The sequence below is a fragment of the Ixodes scapularis genome, unplaced genomic scaffold (assembly GCF_016920785.2).
Source record: "Ixodes scapularis isolate PalLabHiFi unplaced genomic scaffold, ASM1692078v2 PGA_scaffold3__209_contigs__length_174095766, whole genome shotgun sequence".
Lineage (NCBI taxonomy): Eukaryota > Metazoa > Arthropoda > Arachnida > Ixodida > Ixodidae > Ixodes > Ixodes scapularis.
Window position 1 is genome coordinate 122462257 of NW_024609868.1, and position 20803 is coordinate 122483059.

Consider the following 20803-nt stretch of genomic DNA (forward strand, 5'->3'; position numbering starts at 1 on the left):
AAGGCACCCCTTCGTGATGGTGCAGAGCGTTTCCTGGGTGACCAGCGGGGCTCGTACAACCAGAACCTGACGTTCACGCTACGCATTGGGGAGGAGGGTGCCCGCTCGTCCCTGGAGGACGTGGTGCTGGAGAGCCCGTCGCAGAGCGTGTCGCAGCACATCTTCGGCCAGGGCAACCCGCTGCCCTCCATCCGCAACCAGGAGTACCGCTTCCGGCTGCACCAAGACTCCCGCTACGGCTGGAGCCCCACCCTCAGCGCCCATGAGTTCATGGCCCTGCTGGCCAACCTGACCGCCATCAAGATCAGGGCCACCTACCTGCCCAGGGGTGAGAGCACGCTGCACCGCTTGGTTTGCGGAGGAAAAAAGGGTGTGGGGTCACCGAAAGAGCCCAACCGACCTTCCTTCGTATTATTTTGTGGTCGGCTATGTCTACCGCTTCGCGCTTTAAAAAAAAAAAACCAACCTTAAAAACCTTAAAAAATACTTGCCGGCAAAATGTTTCTCAATTCGGATTTATTCGGAAAACTCAGAATTTCCCGGTTATGGTGGCAGAAAAAAAAAAGTGCAGTAAGTTTGGTCAGAACACGGGGTCAATGGTCCCAGCGAGAAACCACTTCAATTTTCTTTCAAATATCATACTATTGACTAAAATGTAGGGTGAACACAATCCTCTAAGTGGAAAACTGGACACGCGGGCTGGGGTTGGAGGGGGGAGGCTAGAAAATCTGTGCTCTTAGTCATTTGAGCGTAGAAAGGCATAATGTTCCGGAGCTGGACAAGTGACTTTCGTTGCTGTTTTATTGTTGCCAAACTAACATGTCAAATTCAGTAGTACTAGGTGATAAACATTCTTTCGGTTTTCTTCTATTTGCTTAGTATACTGATTTGTCGACTGCTCATTTCTGCAAAAATGGGACATCAGGCTTTTTCGAGGTAAAATGACTGGACAATTTAAATGAACCTGTAAAACGGGACATCTGGTCACCCTACAAAGGAGGTTTACCATATATCTCGTCGGAGTTCGTTCAGGACAAAGGATCATTACACTTCTGGGTCGTGGCAAAAGTCACTGTTCTGCTTTTCCCTTGGGATCATACTATTTGTGTTTCATAAATGGTCTTGTTTTTAGAACAGAAAAAAATATGAACCCCTCAATTTCATAGGAGAGGTTGGGCAGCTGAAGATTTTATGCTCCCCAGTGACTATGTCCATCTGTTTAGTGATTTTAAAGTATCAAAGCTTATTCATGCAACACTTGTTTTTTCAAGTTCTGTTGTGGGACCGTAATTATTTGCAATGGCAAAGGCGCCTATTCCAAATCCAGCCAAAGAAGTATATCATCCGATACAGTTGAATTTAGAGTATGTTTGTTTGTGTCTAGATATATTTTATAGCTTTATTAAAAATTTGGTAAAATTTGATTTGGCATAATTATGCTCTAAATTTTGAGAATTTTGAATGTAGCATAAATTAACTAATAAACCCTGAATTTTTGGTGAAAAACAAACTCCATCCGAATTCCGAATTTTATAAAAAAGTAAGCTTTGAAAACGTGGAACACTAGCTATTTCTTTTGATTTGCTGGCCATGCAGCATCTCTAGAAGATATAGACTGGAAACTTCTTTTAGCAGAAGTTTTTTAATAAAACATCTTCTGGTAGAACATCTTTCTGTAGGACATTTTTCTGTAAGACATCTTTCTGTAGGACATCTTTCTGTAGAACATTTTGCTATAAAACATTTTTTATAACATTTATAGAACATCTTTCGATGGAATGTTTTTCTGTAAAACAATATTTCGGTAGAAATGATCTTAGAATATCTTTTGGTAGAACATTTTTGATAGAACATCTGATAGAACATCTTTTGATAGAACATTTTTGGGAGAACATCGTTCGGTAATACATTACATATTTTGGTAGAAACTCTTGGAACATTTTTCGTGCAACGTTCTTGGTAGCACATCTTTTGATAGAACAAATCTGAGAGAACATCTTTTTTTGGTAAAACACCTTTTGGTAGAACATTATTTCGGTAGAAAACTTTTTGAACGTCTTTTGGTAGAACATTTTATAGTAGGATATCTTTTGATAGAACATCTTTCGATGGAACATCTTTCGATAGAATATTTTTTTAAAAGATTTTTTAATAGAAAATATTTTGATTGAACATCTTATGATTGAACATCTTATGATTGAACATCTTATGATTGAACATCTTATGATTGAACATCTTATGATTGAACATCTTTTGATTGAACATCTTTTGATTGAACATCTTTTGATTGAACATCTTTTGATTGAACTTCTTTTGATTGAACTTCTTTTGATTGAACTTCTTTTGATTGAACTTCTTTTGATTGAACATCTTTTGATTGAACATCTTTTGATTGAACATCTTTTGATTGAACATCTTTTGATTGAACATCTTTTGATTGAACATCTTTTGATTGAACATCTTTTGATTGAACATCTTTTGATTGAACATCTTTTGATTGAACATCTTTTAATGGAATGTCTTTTAATGGAATGTCTTTTAATAGAACATTTTTTAAAGAACTTCCTTCTATAAACAAATTTTGGTAGAACATTTTTAATTAGAGAACTTTTGGTAGAACATTTTTTGGTAGAGCATATGTTCATAGAACATCTTATGGTAGAACATCTCTTGATAGACGAGAAGCTTCTGATGGGACTCATCAGCCTAGTATTAGTTAGACAAATTTGAGAAACTTGTTTGCAGTATGGCATATGAATGAAAAGTATGACCACATAATTTCTTGTTTATCAAATTAATAGCCACTGCTCCTTTTTATTTTACAATCAAATTTATAAATGAACTTATTGAAAAAAATTTGCTTTGCCAAAACATTTGCAAATTTGATGTGAGCTCTGAACAAATTTACCGCAAAGGAGAAAATAAATCGAAACTTTCGATGCAGTCATTTAAAATAAATCACTAATTGGTGTTGTGAAGTATCACACTACATTTTGCCATGAAGGAGTGGGTAGATGGCTTAAAATGTAACTTTTGGCTGAGGAGATCCTTTAAGTACCTTGCGTGTCAAAGTGAAAAATGTCACCATGGCCCACTGGGGAGTATTTTGATTTGACAGAAGAGGAACAGGTTGTCGCATTGAAATGATTCTTTTTTTCCGTTTCTGGCTTTTCTGCTTTATCAACATTCCTAATAGTTTATATTAGGCTTTTTTTTCTGTTCAACATCAAAATGGCCTCACTTCAGAATGGCTCATAAAAAATAATTCCGGTTGTTATTTGCTACCTTCGGGAGATGACAATAGTATACCGTGCGAGTTATTCTCCTATGCAGTATATACTATCTTACCAACCCCAAAGATTGCTCTAAAATTTGCCAGAAAAATTGCTTCATGCACGTGGCGATGTCAAAGTTTCGTCAAAGGTGTATTTTAGTGGTGGATTTTACTTTCTGAAATTTCAAAGCAATGGTCTTCTTCTGCAAAAAATAAGGCCAACATTCTTGTCATGGTCAACGGCGGATGACGCAGACAACTGAGTTAGCAAGGGTTGTTCTTTTGTCTCCTTCTTCCAATAGGCACAGGTGATGGTGTTGTCTGCTTCTGACTTAGTGTGTTGCCTGCTTGTTGCACCTGTTTGCAGCGAGCAGCATTTTGGGGAGGAAGGGAGTTATGCCCTAAAATTTCAGAAGGTAACATCCACCACTAAGGTACACCATTAAAAAGAAATAGAGAATCGCTACGCGTGCAGCCGTCGTGACGGCGCGAACAAAACCTAGATTGTGTGCAAACAAAGATGGAGGTCCTCAAACGTTTTCATCTCTAGGAACCCTTACCTGCCTCGACTGAGTACCAAGGTCCTCCTCTTTCGACCACGGTGCATTAAAGCTGTTCAAGAGCCTGCAGAGTTTGTAAACAATAAGGAGTGTTTGGCTCATAGTTTATGCATCGATAGGTGCCTTAGATCTGCTAAGTAGCTCTTAAACTGGGGTAGGGACGGTCGAAAACATTTCGGAGCTTGGGGAACTTGTGGGGGTCCTCTGTGGAATCCCTGCGTTCCCAAGGACGCAGTTTGAAAACCCGCACCTCACGAGCTCCTTGATTGGGCCACGCAGGCACGGGCTTCATCGACAACATTGAGCTGCACACGGCCCAGCGGTCGCAGTACGGGTCGGAAGCCGCCAGCTGGATCGAGATGTGCACCTGCCCGGACGGCTATGTGGGCCAGTTCTGCGAGTCCTGCGCCCCAGGCTTCCGGCATGACCCGCCCGGGGGCGGTCGCTTTTCGCGATGCGTGCCCTGCAACTGCAACGGACACGCCCTCATCTGCGAACCAGACACTGGTGGGTCCGACCGCGGACGTCCGCGCCGGGCATCCACGGAACGCGATCTGCAGACCCGTGCACATTTTTAGGGCTCGCGCTCGGACGCCTTGCCACTTAGAGAACTATACCGTGTGAACCCGATGGTGCGTTGGCCCTTGAAGGGACCAGTTTTTTTTAGCACGTTGCAACGTAATGTGGCGCAAAGGTGTAAGTAGATGATGCTCTTTTTTTTTTTTTAGTAGCTATCCTCGAGCTGTGAAGTGTTTGCCACTTCGTGGGGAGTCATGAGTTGATTAACGACATCGTTCAGAGGCTTCGTCTTCTAGGTGCTGTCGGCATACCTCTCCTCCAGGCTGCTTCCAGCCAATGGGAAGCTGACAATGTGGCTCCTATTTTAGCGTCATGTTGCGTTGACCTCAAGATGGGAGAAGCGTTCGAGCCCTCGTGCGCTCGAAGCTCAAAATGCAATTCGTGTTGTAATTATCGCGTTAGTAAATTTGTTTTTTTTTTTCCACACCTGTCATACCTGGGCAGCTTTTTTTTTTTTTTTTAATGTTCCCAAGCATTTAGTGTTAACTGCGTAACTGAAGGGTAGGTTCACATTACTCGGCATTCCACAAGGGTGTCCTGCACTGCCGTGCACAGCTGCCCTGTGGAGAAACCCCTTTTTGGTTATCTCTATGCTTCTTACGTGCGAATACAAATGTATTGTTCTTTTGCAGCTGAGACAACTATAAGGATAGAAACTAGTGCAGTTCGTCGGTTAGAGGAGAGAAAATATTCTCGTTGGCAAGGATATGTCTTAGGAGACCTGCCAGTGAACCTGTAGGTACTAAATTTTTACAGAGCTGTAGGTAACCTGACTCTTGGTCTGACTGTTCTGGCAATACATCAAAAAGTTACTCATAATTTCTGCGTGACAAGAGTTTCTCCAGTTGCTGCTGTGTCCGGTCGCACCACTGAGAGCACCGACAGGAGAAACGATTATGCCTCAAGAATGGTCATTCCATCGCACTGAGAGTGCTGTGTACAAGCATTTGTGCAAAGAACAACAGTGTGAAATAAATTGTGATCGCATCGCTTATCGAATAAAACCTAGGGTCCGTATCAACAATGCTCCGGTCGATTTTGGGAGCCTGCACTGCTAAAGATGACTTAGAAACTGCTTGAATATTGTTTGTAAAGCCTTCCGCAGGCAGCTTTACAAACTTCAAGTTAAGTTCCGCCTGTCAAGTTCAGTGACCGTGTACAACCAAGTGCTGCAACATCTATTATTGCACTGAAAAATGACCGGAGCAGGTATTGACAATCTTCAAACCATGTGACCAATGACTGTGCTTATAATTGCTTACTGGTGGTTGGTTTTATCTTTTTCTCGCAATTACTTAGAAAAAACTAATAAACTCTTACATTTCCCGTAATTTAATAATTGCGAGGCTTAATCCAATGCCATTGACTACTTTCTTATTAAAACCGCAAAGATGAGTGCTCTAACTGCTTTTTTTGGGGAAGCACAGTGCTTATCTATGGTGTTGTGTTTCTTCGGAAAGGCGAATTAACAATCTAGCTAGGCCACGGGCTCTCAAACTTTTCGACCTCGAGGAGCTATAATCTCTCATTCTTGATAGCTGAGAAACCCCATCCGGTCCTGGCATTAATGCGATAAATCGGTGCAAATGTCTATGGACCTCGTAACAAAATGCTCATACTTTGGCACCTTGTTGTGCATCAGTGAATGGCTGAAGTCCTCTGAAATGGTGACTGTAACTGCGACCATATTAGAGCGTTGTCTCTTTTGGGAGAAATCTTGAAAAAAGGGCTGTTCCTTCCCCCCAAGGTTTTGCCCGGAGAAAGGGGAAAGCCAAGAAAATTTAGGAGCTCAAGGAACCCAGTTTGAGAGCCTGTTATCTAGACAAACAAATGCTTCTAAAGCCAAGTGCCTTACAGGTAACCTCAAGATCGTTCTGGAACAGGACTGACTCCTCCGGCGAGACGGCAGTGTGTAGCTAGACAACACACCCTAGGTAGCAAGGCCGTTGTACTAAATTGTCTGCTTCACCTACCCGAGGCCCATGTACAGATTGGGCTCACGAGTGCTACGTCGGCGTTAGACCGAGGCCCGTATTCAGCCAACGAGAACACATGTCTCGGCTGAACGCCGACGCTGCACTTGTATCCAAACTGCGTCCCCCATTCCTCCAGGTGACGCAGAAAATTCAGCACCACTTGCTGTTTAGGAGGTGCTGACTGACTTTGAGCCAATCGCTACGGCTGCCTCTGACAGACTAACCCCCGCCACTGGTGTTCCTCTTTAGGCCACTGCATTTGCCAGCATAACACGGCAGGGGAGTTTTGTGAGCGGTGCGCTCCCCGCTTTTACGGCAACGCACTAGTCGGCAGCCCCGAGGACTGCCAGCCGTGCCCATGCCCCGACCAGGGGGCCTGCGCGGTGTTGCCCGACGAGAGCGTCGTCTGCCTTGAGTGCCCTCAGGGCTACTCTGGTGGGTACCCTTAACCCTCTCTGCCCCCTTTTGGATAGGCTTTTTTTCCTTTCGATGCAAGGGGTCCGATTTGGGTCGCTGTGACGGCAAGAATGAGGTCTATTTTGGTTCTCGAGAAGCGGGTCACGATATTGTTAACAGACGAATCGTCTGCTCACACAAATGGAGAGCGGGTGTTTTTCTGCTACGAGGTGTCACTTGTGGACGAAGATAAAGCGAGAAAACACTATAACGTCATCTTCCAACAAAAGCGAAATAAGGAAGATCATCTGCAAAACATTTAGTGTTCTGGCAAAGCAAAATTGAACACAAGCTGGAATTGTATTCGTCTAGCTGCTATTTCAAGTTGGAAGCTCTTGACAGCCCATACTTCCTTTGCGAATCTCCAGTTCTGCTGCCATGCACAAGCTGACATTGACTGGTGCATAAAGGAGCACTTGGCACAAGCATGTCAGATACCATGATGAGACCTCTCTTACCATCTTGTGTTGGTGAGAAGTTCTCACCGAATTATTGCTCAGTCAAGGACTTGAGAAGAGGTCAAAAATTTCTCGTCGTTCAAAAACGCTTTTCCAGCTCAGCTGTGATGCAACATCCAATTAGCAGCTGAGGACGCTATTGCTCTCATTATGGACCAAAATCGGGCCCCTGGAGTCCTCTCACATCTTGCTAATGGTACATGGACCAGTGTGAATATAGAAAATCAATTGTGTCAGGGGCATATCAAAGTCCTCTCAATGACACTGCTTTCTCACATTTAGTCCGGCACTAACAGTGCCCTTGTTGGATGTTAAACCTGCTTCCTTTCTGACTTGGATCGAGGCATATGTCTATTTCTGCTTTTCGTGTTTTCTATTTTAACATTGTACCGAATGCTCACCACGCTCCGAAAATGGGGCCTCGTTGCCATTATGCTACCTGCAGAAAATGACTAGTACTTGTTATTAGGTGATAAAAGAACTTTTGCAGTTAACACATATCATATTTGATGCAGTCCAGATGGAATGAACTAAATGTTACGCAAAAGCTTCTGGCTAGGTTTTATTTCTAGGTTTACTATAGGGCTGGTCAGGCAAAGTTTTGGTCGAGGTGCACACACCTTACATAAAAGCAAGACATAAGAAAGCCAGCAAGCATTGCTACATCGTAAATTACGAAAGCTAAGGTGGTGTTGGTCGTTTGATGCATCTCCTATGTGTACTTGGGGAAGGGTTGCTGGGTGGTGTGAATTAGAGCTGCACGAAGAAGAGCACATGGTGAGCAATTATGATTTCACTCGTTTTTGCTCGATTCAACAGCCTACGTAAGTTCGACTGCCTCATTTTAACAGGTCCAGATGGTTCACCGTAGCTGACAATGGTAGACTTCAAGTTCTGCGGTAACCATTTTCTCAATAACTCAGAAGGCAGGAGCTGGGCCAACCAATGTCCCTTAGTGTGCACTTCACGTTGACTTGTGTGCAATGTGACAATACGGCGTGCAGCTTTGTCTGCTCCTTGCACACTTCATGCGTTTGTTCACCCTCCAATTGTGCCCCCGAGCTTTCATTCCCCCCCCCCCGATATCGACCAATGACAGTGCGCGCATGACTACCTCATCAGGGCGCGTTCAATGTGGATGCTCTGTGTCGCCCTTTGTTTAGCGTGCTCTTCCTTGTGTTTTGATGAGCCAAAGACGCATTTTGGAACACTTGCTCACCGTACAAAGAATGAAAAATTATAAGAGCGAAAGGTGACGAGGAAGGTACACAGCGCTAGCGCTTACTCAGAACCTGAAGTTCAGAAATTTGTCTTTTGTTGCTTACCTTTTCTCTTTATAGTTTTGTGCTGTTTATTGTCAGGAACTTTATCTGCTCCCACACAGAAGTCAATAAACCTAATTCATTATTAGTTCTTAGTTCTTACGGTGTTGTTTTTTGGTGATGTGGTGGAGACATACTTCTAAATGAATTATATTAGCAAGCCTGGTTTGGGAAGGTGCATTGGTTCCGGTCAGACTTACCGAAACGACACCAAGAATCTAGTCGCCGGGAAAACCATTTGCCACACACAGCTTGAGAAGCGATGCAAGAGGTAGCCTTGTGAAAGAATCGTGAGCCGCAGTTGTCCCGGTGTCTTTATAGTTATGTCGCTTTGGTTGGTGTGGATGCAACTGGCGCATATCTCTGAAGCAGCCTTAACCAGTTTTTAATACAGAAATGGGGAGCTTCATATATCGAGAGAATTTGACAGAGTCTGCGGTAGAAGCAGGCCGTGCGGGTCCTACCTTTCACCACTTGGACAGGCCCAGTAAGACGCCACAATTGTTCCAAGATTTGTTGCCCAAAACTTCAGATTGAAAAGGAAAACACACGCAATCCGTTTATTTACTTTAGTTGGCTTTTTATTTATCTATTGATGGCACAGCGAGACTCAGCAGTAATGCGGCATCACTTCCCCATAGGAGCGCTCTGCCCATCACCTCAAACACAAATCGCCATGGTTCAGGCTATGGAAGAAAGTTGGCGCAACGTTTGACAGGTGGCGCGCAAATCTGAATAAGGTCTGTTCTCGTGCACCAACCCCGAACATTGGACTGTTTCGTCGGCTTGCCCCGCTGCTGCTGTCTGCCGGTGCAAGTTTTGTCAATTGCCCAGCATGCCTCGTACCCGAAGACACCTGCGGCTGCTACGTGTTTACGGCGGCCAACAGGGCTGACTTTGCATAACCCCTTTGCTGAACTTAACGAACATGTTCGGCTGGAGAGTCAAGTGGGCGGCGAGACACCTTAGGGGCATATTTTTATCTGTAATGAACTCTGATGGCAAGAAATGGGCTAAATCACGAGCCATTCATTGTATAAGTTCTTTATAATTGAACTACAGCTCCCCTTAGTTTGGTGTAACAGCTGAGCATTTTTTTTGTGCATGTGCTCGATGAGCTTGGGAGGGTGTTCCCACTGTAAGCTTGTAGCGTACCTCTGTGTGTCTATCAACAAGGAAAGCCAGGCAAATGATGTAATTAGTGCCAACAGGCTGCAGCAGTTTGTGTCTTTTCTTAGTCTGCATTTACTGAGCTGTTCATTCTTGTCTTATGTATGTGTGACCTCTCTCTTCAAGGGCACGTCATGGAAGGGAATGTCTGCTTCAAGGGCGTTCAGAGTCCGAGAGAGACATTTCACTTTCCCAGTTTCTTTGGATTATCAAATCTAGTTCTCAGCAGGCATTTAAATATTTGTTTCAGTAGTTTCCTTTTTTCTATTTTATGGAATCATATTTGTCTGACGATTTTGGCAGAAATTGATTTGTATGTACTTACTGAGGTTTCCTAGAAAACAAACTTCACTTCCAGTGAAAGTCTAAAACAGTGCTGAGAGCAGGCGGGGACTATTTCCAAGAAATCCTCCTCAACTGTCGCACTGTTTTAGGTTGTCAAATGTCAAAAGAATGCCTGGTTTGCCAACGCTGTTAGCTACTCTCAAGTTGGCATTGACAAAGAAAATCTTTCAGTAACACACATTAAAAGCATGGTGCCAATGAAGTCTCGGATGCTCGCTGCTCCGAGTATAATGTGGAAATTTATTGATGAAACGACCACAGGCGATTGTGTGGGATGATCAGTGCGTGAGCTTGAAAATACAAGAGCTTACTTGGTGGCTAGAAATCAACTGGGAAATGCAAGCTTTGGAAGTCACTGAAGATGAACTCTGAAGAGGAGCCAATTACTGCCTTCCATGTCTGGAGGCAAAAGGAAAAAAAGCATTGTCTATTAGAACTGTTTTGTTTTCTATGATACTCTAGCGGCGCAGTATTTATGCGGGCAGTGGAAGTCTATCTAAGATGCACTGTAAGCTGAAGCATGTATACCTGGTTCTGGTTCATTATTCTTTTTGCGGGTCACACTGGAGTGACTGGCTCTCTCCATCTGTCCTGCCTGTTGTTCTTAAGCATGTGAAATGGCTTTCTCTAGTTAGTTTCTTTTTATAATCTGACCCTTGGCGCTACGTTAGAAAAGGGCCTTTTCTTTTCGAGGAATGTATTCGACAGGCGGTGCAATTGATTGTTCTCCTTGTGCTTCATGATTAGGGAGACGATGCGACTTGTGCTTTGACGGCCACTTCGGCGACCCTCAGGGAAGGTACGGGGCAGAGAGGCCCTGCCAGAAGTGTGACTGCAACGACAATGTCGATCCCAATGCTGTTGCCAACTGTAACACGTGAGTACAATTCATATCTTTTTTTACTTTTTATAATCGCTTGGCAAGTATGGGCGATTTGATGGTGCTCTCTCATGCTGATGTTTAGTGCTTAAAGAATGACTAAGAAAAAAAGAAACATTTTTCTAAATCTGTCATGGTGCATAAAATCTATGGGTATATTAAGCTACCGTATTTACACGAATGTAGGTCGACCCATTTTTCAATTTTTGAAAATCTGAAGTGGGGGGGTCGACTTCTAATCGAACCAAAGCTTTCCACCTCTGACAAAAACGAAAAAATTGTGATATCAAGAACACCTCCACTTGTGACGAGTTCAGCTAGCTGTGCCTGCAGCATTGCGCTATTCTGCATGCTCAATTTACGATTTTTTTTAAAATTTGCACGAACGAGTTTTATTGATAGCTATTCACAAATTAACCCGAATGTACGGCGGTGAACAGCGCACCAAACGCCCGACCAGCCCGACTTCTGGGGGTGGCAGCACTTCTTGTAAGAGCCACTTCGGAGGCTGCTGGAACCGCCTCACGGCTCACTTACCGCAGCGTCTTTTTGCAGTTTTTTGCGTGATTCACAGTCGCACGTCGTTCGATCGAGTGTCGGGATCATGCTGGAATGCTAATTACGTCTTTTTTTTTTTTTGTATTGACACGCGTGATTTGGGTAGTTTAGGTTTTCGGTGCTCGTTTATGGTAATTCTTCACCCAGAAACAGCCAACAACTGCGCTGTTGAGCGCAAGTTCAACCCATTGGAGCGGGTGATGCTCGAGTAAAGTCTGCTATGGCGCGGGATCTTAAAGTGTGACAGCAAACGAAGAGGCCTCCGCGGTCCAAAGGCTTGCAACGTACGCCGCAAAAGTGTGCAGTCGGTTCTTGCCCGTAACATACAACGCGATCGCCGAGCAAGCACGGAAGATGCGGTCATTTGCAAAGTGGGAGATTTCGTTAATTGACGCCAACGATGTGCTTTGAAAACGTAGCAGTGATGACGACAGGACTAACATTACCAGTGCGGACGAGTCGTAATCCAGTCGCGGACGGAGTTAGACCAACAAGGAGCAGCTTCAGTTGTCCCGCCTCCGGCTTGAACTTCCTAGTTTCGATAATGCCTGGGCATCTCATGCACCTCGCGCGTGCATGCGCAGCCAAAGCACGCCAGAAGGCATCGATCGCGTGTTGGTGGCTCGGCTTTCGAAACAGATAGTACTTTGCCGTTTCACGTGTTTGCAGTAAAAAGCGCATCTAAAAACTTTTTTTTCTTTTTATGTGCATTGTGGGGGGTCGACTTACAATCAAATCGACTTACAATCGTGTAAATATGGTACAATTTCCGTATGCAACCCCCAGGTCTTAATAAAAAAATTTTATTATCCTGCGGGTTGCTTTTCGTTTAAATTTTAATCACATTGTGTTTATTAAAGGCTTTGTTTTATATTATATACTTTTAGTCCCTGCTGCAATCTGTATGATGGGGTTGGTAGTATGATTCAGACTATGGGTTCTGTTGACTAGTGCATGCCTAGAGTGCTGCCCCGTGTTATGTCTGCGACTCATCAATGCGTAAAATTGAGCTGGTTTGTGTGGCTCCACTGTAGCAGACAAGATTCATGTTGCTGTTTGTGAAGGTGGAGATCTCGTTCTTTGGGTCAGTGCTGCACAGCGAGGATGCTGTATAGGCCAGAGGTTCTGAAATAGAAATCCTTTGAGCTTTACGAAGACTACTTGGGGACTGTTAAGCCCTCACTCCTCGATTGAGCCAGGCAGCGAAACTTCTTTAAGGTTACACGAAAGAAGACATCACAGTTTAGTGTGGTGTTTCTTCTGTATATGAAAAGAAAATGTTTGTTTGACACTAGCGATCATAGTCGCAGACAGGGTGAGAACAGCAGCGAGGACTGAAGGACCTCCTTGCCATTCTTATTCTGTCAGGGACTGGAGCTGCATTAATTTATCTCATCATCATCATAGTCACAGAATCTCTTTTCCATGGATAGGTCCCTCATCACTGCCTACAAGGGGTTCCCAAATGTTCCTGGATGAGAACCATTGCTATACAGTGCAGTCCACTTATAACAGTACCACATATAACGATGTACCACTTATATCGATCAGTTTCTAGAGCTTCTAGTCCAGGTACAACGATAATCGGTTATAATGATTGAAATTTCCGGTTTTCTCAGTATCGTTATAAGTGGGTTGCGCTGTATACGCTTTTACCAGCTGTTTCAATGTGGCAGAAGCTCTCTGAACCTGAGTGATGTGATAGTCTGTTTGCGTCTTCCTGGAAAAACAAATTAATAGGCGAGCACTTTTTGATCGTCGGAACGTCCCAGTGAGCAAATGCTACTTGGTCAACTTCGGGCGATGGCTCGAGCTTGGCAGTTCATTGTGCGCTTTTTTAATGGCAAAATTGCTCTATGAATATGGCACAGACTACTTGTCTGTGTGTTATGTTGTCTTGCTCGCTTTGTGAATGGTTCCGCGGAGGTGAATATGAGCCCACAATTTGGCCGGTTCGTTGCAAGCACTCTCATATGAGCAAAACTGGGTGCTCCGATAATGACTGTGATTCCCTTCGGTCTTTTCAGTTTAAAGAATCTTTTGCTCACACAATGACTAATCTGCATGTTTCTTTGGTGTGAAAAACTGTGAAAAGTTTGTCTGTTATTATGAGCTAGCTGTTTGCTTTCAAATGAAAAGAAGCCATTCAAACTGTGTCACATGGATGATTCACAATTGGCATGTCAAACTAAAGCTTCTGGCACAGGCAAAATTCTTAAAGGCCGACGACCAGATTTGAGATCCTGCAAGGCAGAAGATCCTCCTCACCATGGGGGAGAAAGAAGCAGGCAACGGGGGACAGGGTACAAGGGGGGAGAGGAGGAAGCGAAGGAAAAGTGGAAAGCATGAACTGGTCGTCGGTCTTTAAGACGTAAAAAATGTGCCAAAAAATTTTCACTTATTTTTTTTTTAGTGCATGTTTTGCAATGTCTGATTTCTTCCGTCTGTTGCAGCAACTGGTGTAAACAGCAGTATCTCTAGCAAACCTTGCACTTCTCTACACGTTTTTCGATGGCACCTCATAGGATTGAAGCCATTGAAGTGCTCAAGCTCGCCACCTACCAATGCATCGATGGCTTGTGTGACTCGTGTGTCAACTTTGGATAACAATGCTGCGGTATAACGATATTGAAATTGTCCAGGGCAGACATTCTTTTACCAAAGTGAGCTCCTACAAAAATCTTGCGCAAACTACAGGTGGCTGTGTAACATTCTTCAGTCGAGATGTCGAGTGCTAAAAGAGCATTCTCGTTTTGAAATTGAAATGTTTGTGCTCTTGTTGGGGCACGCCGCCCAAATGATTGCAAACTGCTACTGCGCATGTTTGCAGTTAATCGACGGCAATCTGATACGTAAAACCCAAATGTGGCACGTAAAATTGGGGAGCTTTAGTGCGAGGACTTGTCTCCCCAGAGAGCCCTACCCGAGCTGCACCTTTGAGCAAGTGTCCGGGTGGCCTAATGCGAGACTGCCCTTTCTCGCAGCACCACCGGGGAGTGCCTGAAGTGCATATACAAGACTGCTGGCTTCCACTGTGAGAAGTGCCTCCCAGGACACTATGGAGACGCCCTCGCCGTCCCCAAGGGAGACTGCAAACGTAAGTGCACGAACATGGACTCATGGGGGGGGGGAAAGGAAGCAAGAGGCACGCTTAAAGGCTGGTTCAGACATCTGCATTTGAGTGTGATAGACGCAACTTCATTTAATTGTGACAGTTTACGAGGAGAGAATATGCTGTTTGCCACCTGTCAGGCAACCTCGGAACACTTCCGATCTGCCTGTAATTCCCGCACCAGCAAGTGTTCCAGAGCTGCATGATAGATGGTGCCACTTGTGCCGCTTCGTTCACTCATTGTAAGTGGTACCGTTCCAACACAAATAATCACACTCATAAATGCACGTGTGTGTACCAGCCTTGAGAATCACCAAAGAAATTAGTTTGATGGCAGGTTTTAAAGGAACTTTGATTTTCAAAAGTTTCAATGAAAATTTTGAAAATGAAAAGTTTCGATTTGGATATGAATAATTCATACAAACTAGCCTTCAATACCGAACTGAACTTCAAACAAATGAGAAGAGGTTAGGAGTTGCTACTAGACGTACAGTCGACTCATTAATTCAAACTCTAGGAAGCCACAGCCTTTAGTTTGAAATACAAGAAGTTTGAATTATCAGAAGTTAATCTAAATATGATGCAAGGCAAAGTAACGATTTGCTATAGGAATAGCTGCACATACCAAGTAGAATTTCTACTTCTAAGCTCAGTTAGTTTAAATATAACTGTCACTATGAACCGGAGGCTCAGAAAGTCCAATGCCTACATTGGAGTGGAATGTAAATGACTAGGCATGGGCGAATAGAGGATTTTGGGCCCGAATCGAATTCGAAGCGAATAGTGATTTTGGCCGAATAATTTCGAATTGAATAGTTCGAATAGTACAAACAACAAATACGACAAGATATGTTTAAATTATAGTTTTATATTTGCCTTTATCTGGTATTGGAAGTACTGTAATTGTTAATTTCAAGTGTATTGAGTTCGGGAGCACGAAATGGTCAAAATGGTCGGAAGCTTGCACCACCCGGCCGGAAATCCAAGCCAGAGTAAGTCAAACCCGTTTATATCGAACTCGCAAGAAAACGTCTACCATTTCGATAGAGCGGGTAATTCGATATAAAAGTTTTAATGAATTCGGCTCTCAAAAATACAATTTCTTGTGAAATTTTACACAATGAAGTAGTCTTGCATCTTCTGCTGCTTTTTCTTCATTGCATCCGCGATAACAATATTTTTCTACGCTATCGACGGACTCCAAAATGCTGAGGCCGCTGCCATCTATATTCGTGCATTAGCGCCGAACTATGCCGAGAGCACGGAGCACGTCTGAGCGGGAGCATCCCCTGCAGAGCGCCATTTTGCTCTGCAAGTTGGCTTTCTCCTACAGCAGGGTGGCAACGTTGGGGGAAGCCAGCTAGCAAAACAAAATGTTTTTTTTGGGGGGGGGGCTGTTGCGTCAATTGTTTGGAAGAAAAAATAATATTCTCTTTTGCGGACGGAGCGGGCAGAGGGAGCACGGAGCACCCTCTCTCCGCTAGCTATATTTTCTCTTCTGGTCAATGCGGCCGCCCGAAAAGAAAAAAAAGCCAGCGTGCTCTGCAAGCTGGCTTTCCCCCAATGCGGCCGCTTGCGTTGGGGTAAAGCCAGCTTGCAGAGCAAAACGGCGTTCTTGGCAGTTCGGTATAACGGTAGCGGCTGCTATTTTTGTTCGATGCAACCATAGGTTTTGCTATATATTATCGCTGTAACATTACTGTGCACAAAAATCCTCGATATAAGGAATAATTTGATGTAAATGGTTTTGATATAGTCGGGTTTGACTGTATTTAGAAAGGTCAAATAATCCTCTATTGTCGAATAATTCGATATTGTCAAATACGGAAATCCGATTCGAAGTGAATGCCAAATAGAACAGAATTTGATTAGCTATTCGTAATAATCGAATATTCGCCCATCCCTATAAATGACAGATTTGACATAAAATTAAACCTTAAGAGATACCCAGCTATCTTAATCAAGGGGATTTATAAATATGCTTGCTATATACAAATGTTCTTTTTTTAATCTCAAATTTAACCTCCCCAGAAAAAAAAAAAAATCATGAATAATAAAAGCAGATTGTCAGGACAGTTCTGCTTGCATAATCGCGGTGGGTTAGTCCCATTTAGTGCGCTTCTCGCCGAACACCCGCTACAGCAGAAAAGCAATGACCATGAGCTTCGCGGGTATTGCTTTCCCGCCGTATACAGGTGCTCTGGGAGAAGCGCACTCAATGGGGCCAGCCCGCTGCGACGAACAAATAGTATGAATTAAGCGAAACCGTTGTTTGAATTAAGCAGCTTATAAATGCATTAAAAACGTAACGGAGCAACCAAAATTTTCTCATTCGTTTGAATTAACCGGGAGTACAAAATATTTGAGTTTGAATTATAGTGAGTCCGCTGTATGGGGCCCGTGCAGAAGTTGGCATTGTCAGCAAGCGCTTCGTTAAAAATGGCTCTAAGGTGTCTAGTAGCTTGCTTAAAGGTCGACCTACAGAATTGCCTTCTGCTGGAAAGGACAACCAGTTTCCTTTTCTCCATTCTCTGTTGCACTTTTCTCCTTTTATCTGCCTACAGGTGCAGGTTTCGGAGCTTCTTCCTGCAGAAGGGGATGAAGGTCTCCCTCTTTCTCGAATGGAAAGGAGGAATTAAGAGGGAGTTTTCTCCCTTCTGACTGCTCATCGACCTTTAAAGACCGACCTGCAAAATATTTTTCAACCAGGGTGATAATCCTCCTTGCCAGCCTTCCCATTTCCCCCTCTCTCACTGCTATCGTAACTAGGGGGGGGGGATTTTTTTTGTTGCTGCATCTTGGGGCTGGATGAGCTGAAATAGGCTGGCTTATTCGGCCCCAAAATGCAGCAACAAAAGGAGTCCCCCCCCTCAGTCAAATTAAGTGGGGGAGGGGGAAATGGAAAGGCTGGTGAGAAGGATTTTTTCCCTGGTTGAAAAATATTTTGCAGGTTGGCCTTGAAGTGCGAGTGATGCTGAACTACAAGTATGAGCATGTTGCTGTAAGCAATGCTCGCATTGCAGGTGCATGCATGGTCGCTTGGCAGGAATGCCGAGAGCCTGAAACTATCTCTGGTATCTTCTGCTATGCTCACACTTAAAGTGAAACGAATTATACGAATGACATTTCGAAAGCCTCTAGGATAGCCAAAGGCATGCACAGCTCATGCTAGCCGTTCGAAGACGGCTCCGGGACATCTCGTGCTCGTTGGATTAGATGGCACCACCAACGCACCCTCCCCATTCCACAGCATGCAGCTGCTCCGGCCTGGGCTCTACAAGCGACCAGTGCGACCCGGTGTCGGGCCAGTGCCCGTGCCGGCCCAACGTGGCCGGGCGCGAGTGTGGCCAGTGTCGCGAGGGCACCTGGAACCTGGAAGGGGGCCAGGGCTGCGAGCAGTGCGGCTGCCACCTGGTGGGCTCCGTGAACCGCACCTGCGACCAGCGCACGGGCCAGTGCCACTGCCGGCCGGGAGTGGGCGGCAAGCGGTGCGACCAGTGCCTGCCCTACCACTATGGCTTCTCCCCCGACGGCTGCCTGCGTGAGTGGCTCGGCTTGGCTAGCGGGTTATAGATACGTTATTGTGGGCTAGAAGGGGAGGTGTGGCGATCGCACGGGCAAGGGTGGTCCCACGATTTCAGGCCAGAGGTCTCAACCCCATTCAAGGTTTCAGACAGCCTACCCCTGAAGAAAGGCGATGGTACTTATTGTTGCGAAGCAGGAAAGTGAGAAAGGAACAATGTCTCCAACTGGCTCTCTGGTGTCCTGTGCCTCTTACAAATTAGAGCAGGGATTTTCAAACCTTGCATGTCAACGAATCCCTGCTTCTCTCTGTTGATTGCCGAGAAACTGCACCGTTTGCATACCTTCTAAACAGTAACTTACATTTGTCTACGAGCTTCCCGCCATGTCTCCATGTGGTTCTTGCCCCCGGTGAAGCGAACTAATCTCTCATTTCCCAGGTCTCCCCTTGGCACAAAACTGCCGTGTCAAGTTTCTCAGAATTTAGGGTCCCTGGGACCGATTCTTATTCAAGTTCAAGCTCAATTGCTCTCAAGAACATCTGAATGATGTATTACGGGAGAATTTAAAAATAATTAATAGATTATCTTAGTATACTGTAAACAACTTGTTTTTCGATATTCAATGTTCAATATTTTGCAATTTAGGTCAAAGCTGAAGTTTTGGAATAATTTGCAGGTTCTAATTTTTGCGACGCAGTGGGATCTCAATATTGATTCCAATGTATTTACATTTTGCCGTAATTGTTTGCGGGACCTATTTTTCGCGAAATGTGCGAAAATTAGGTCTTCATGAAAATTAAGTTGTTTACAGTACATTAAATGTTTAGACAGAAGCGCTATGTAGGCAGTTCACAGTGAACATGTAAGAAACGAGAGGCACAGGAGCACAAGTGGTCACATTCCCAAAAACATTTTGCACTATTAATGAAATAAATATGGCTTATTAACAGTTACGATGGTGTCAGGAAGAGGGTTCCACTCTTTGATGCAGGGAAAGGAGAGAAAACTTATGTTGACTACTCCTGTAACAGTTCAATCTTGAGTACCGTATTTTCCAGACTATAAGTCGCACCCTTGTATAAGTCGCGCTTCTGTATATTGAGTCGTTTTTGCTGAAAAGTTGGTAGTATATAAATTGTACCTTGTATAAATCGCATCACTTTACACAGTTCATGCAATTAACTTTTTGTTTTATGCACATCGGTATTGTGAAGTCAGAGTTTCGCACCATCGGCTAGTTTACACATACCGTTTGACGCACAACAACTTTGACGCTTCAACTTGCGAGAATTTCCCAAAGCACAGCACTGTCTGGTGGAGGAAATCAAGTGTTTCACAGCAAAAGGACGTAAAATGCGTGAAATGAGAAGGCGGTGGGCTTTATTCGAGTTTTTTCGTGGCACCACGTCACACTTTCATCGAGAAATCTAGCTTTAAAAGAATGAGTTCTTGAACTGGGCTCCTAGGAACCCAGGGGTTCCCTAGAGTACCCTCAGGGGTTCCCCAAACTCTCAAATTTCCTTAAGCCCCTATCTGGAGGTACAGCATTTTTTTCAATTTTTGGACTATTTTAGCAGATTTGTGCCATCCATCGACGCATAGCTATGTTCCAAATGCTCCCAGTATGTCTGTTATTATTGACGTGGTCTGTAAGCTCCTGTACTGCTTTATTACGGCAGTGCCGAGACCACAAGGGGTTCGTCAGCTGTCAAGTAAGGTAGAGAGGCGTTCCTCATGATAAAAAATTTCGAGAACTCCCGCCTTAGAACATTTTGTGTAAAGATGTTTGCTGGTAGTGTAGTGTCTCTTTGAAATGGATCTGCTCGGCCAATGTTTCTCCCCACTGTGCCTGCAGCCTGCGACTGCGACAGCCTAGGCTCGGTGTCCCTCCAGTGTGCCCCGGACGGACAGTGCGAGTGCCGTCCCAACGTGGAGGGCCGCCGCTGCGAGCGCTGCAAGGAGAACAAGTACAACCGGGAGGCCGGCTGCGTCGGTGAGTCGGCCGTGCGGGACCCAATTCACTGGATAGCTTTTCCTCAGCTCCCCGGGTATGAGGTCCTTACAACAGAACACCATTTCGTTTCTGCATGGTACATAGTATTCCAACACACAGGTGGTTTTCTTTAGCATCATGGTCGTCTCGGGCATTGCTCAGCTGTTGCTCGGCAGTTGCACACCGTTGCTTGGTTGTTGCTCAGTATAATAGCTGCTTCGACATTACTTGGTCACTGAGTCATTGCTCAGACGTGGCTCAGATTGATCCACTGAGGCCATTTTAGTCATGCCGACGAGCCGTTTATTGAAGCGCAGGCTTGTCTTGAGTCTATATAGCAATGGGTATGTTTGAAATTGAGTACCAGTTTTTTATGTTCTCGACTATTCTAGCTGGCACAGTTGATTGTGAGGCCAAATAACTCGCACAAGGCGGGAAACTTTGTCGCTGCGCGTGGAAGGGACATGGAAGAAAAATCACCAGCATGGGTTCCGGCGAGATTTCGAACCAGAACTGACCGTCGTATACTATGAGGTCCCTGTAGAATATTTAGACTTTTTCAATGGCAGAATGCCAGTTTATTTGACCAGCATGCA

General features: G+C 44.5%; 1 protein-coding gene across 2 annotated transcripts in view; it reads left to right on the plus strand.

The window, feature by feature from the left end:
• The window catches only part of LOC8034493 (laminin subunit gamma-1), a 159803-nt gene that overhangs the window by 108136 nt on the left and 30864 nt on the right, over positions 1–20803 (plus strand). For both annotated transcript variants that reach the window (XM_040215046.3, XM_042292617.1), the window contains 7 exons: positions 26–328; positions 4114–4341; positions 6639–6824; positions 10888–11017; positions 14563–14675; positions 17941–18231; positions 20070–20207. In XM_040215046.3, coding sequence (XP_040070980.1) covers positions 26–328; positions 4114–4341; positions 6639–6824; positions 10888–11017; positions 14563–14675; positions 17941–18231; positions 20070–20207 — 1389 coding nt within the window. The remainder of the gene's footprint in view (positions 1–25; positions 329–4113; positions 4342–6638; positions 6825–10887; positions 11018–14562; positions 14676–17940; positions 18232–20069; positions 20208–20803) is intronic.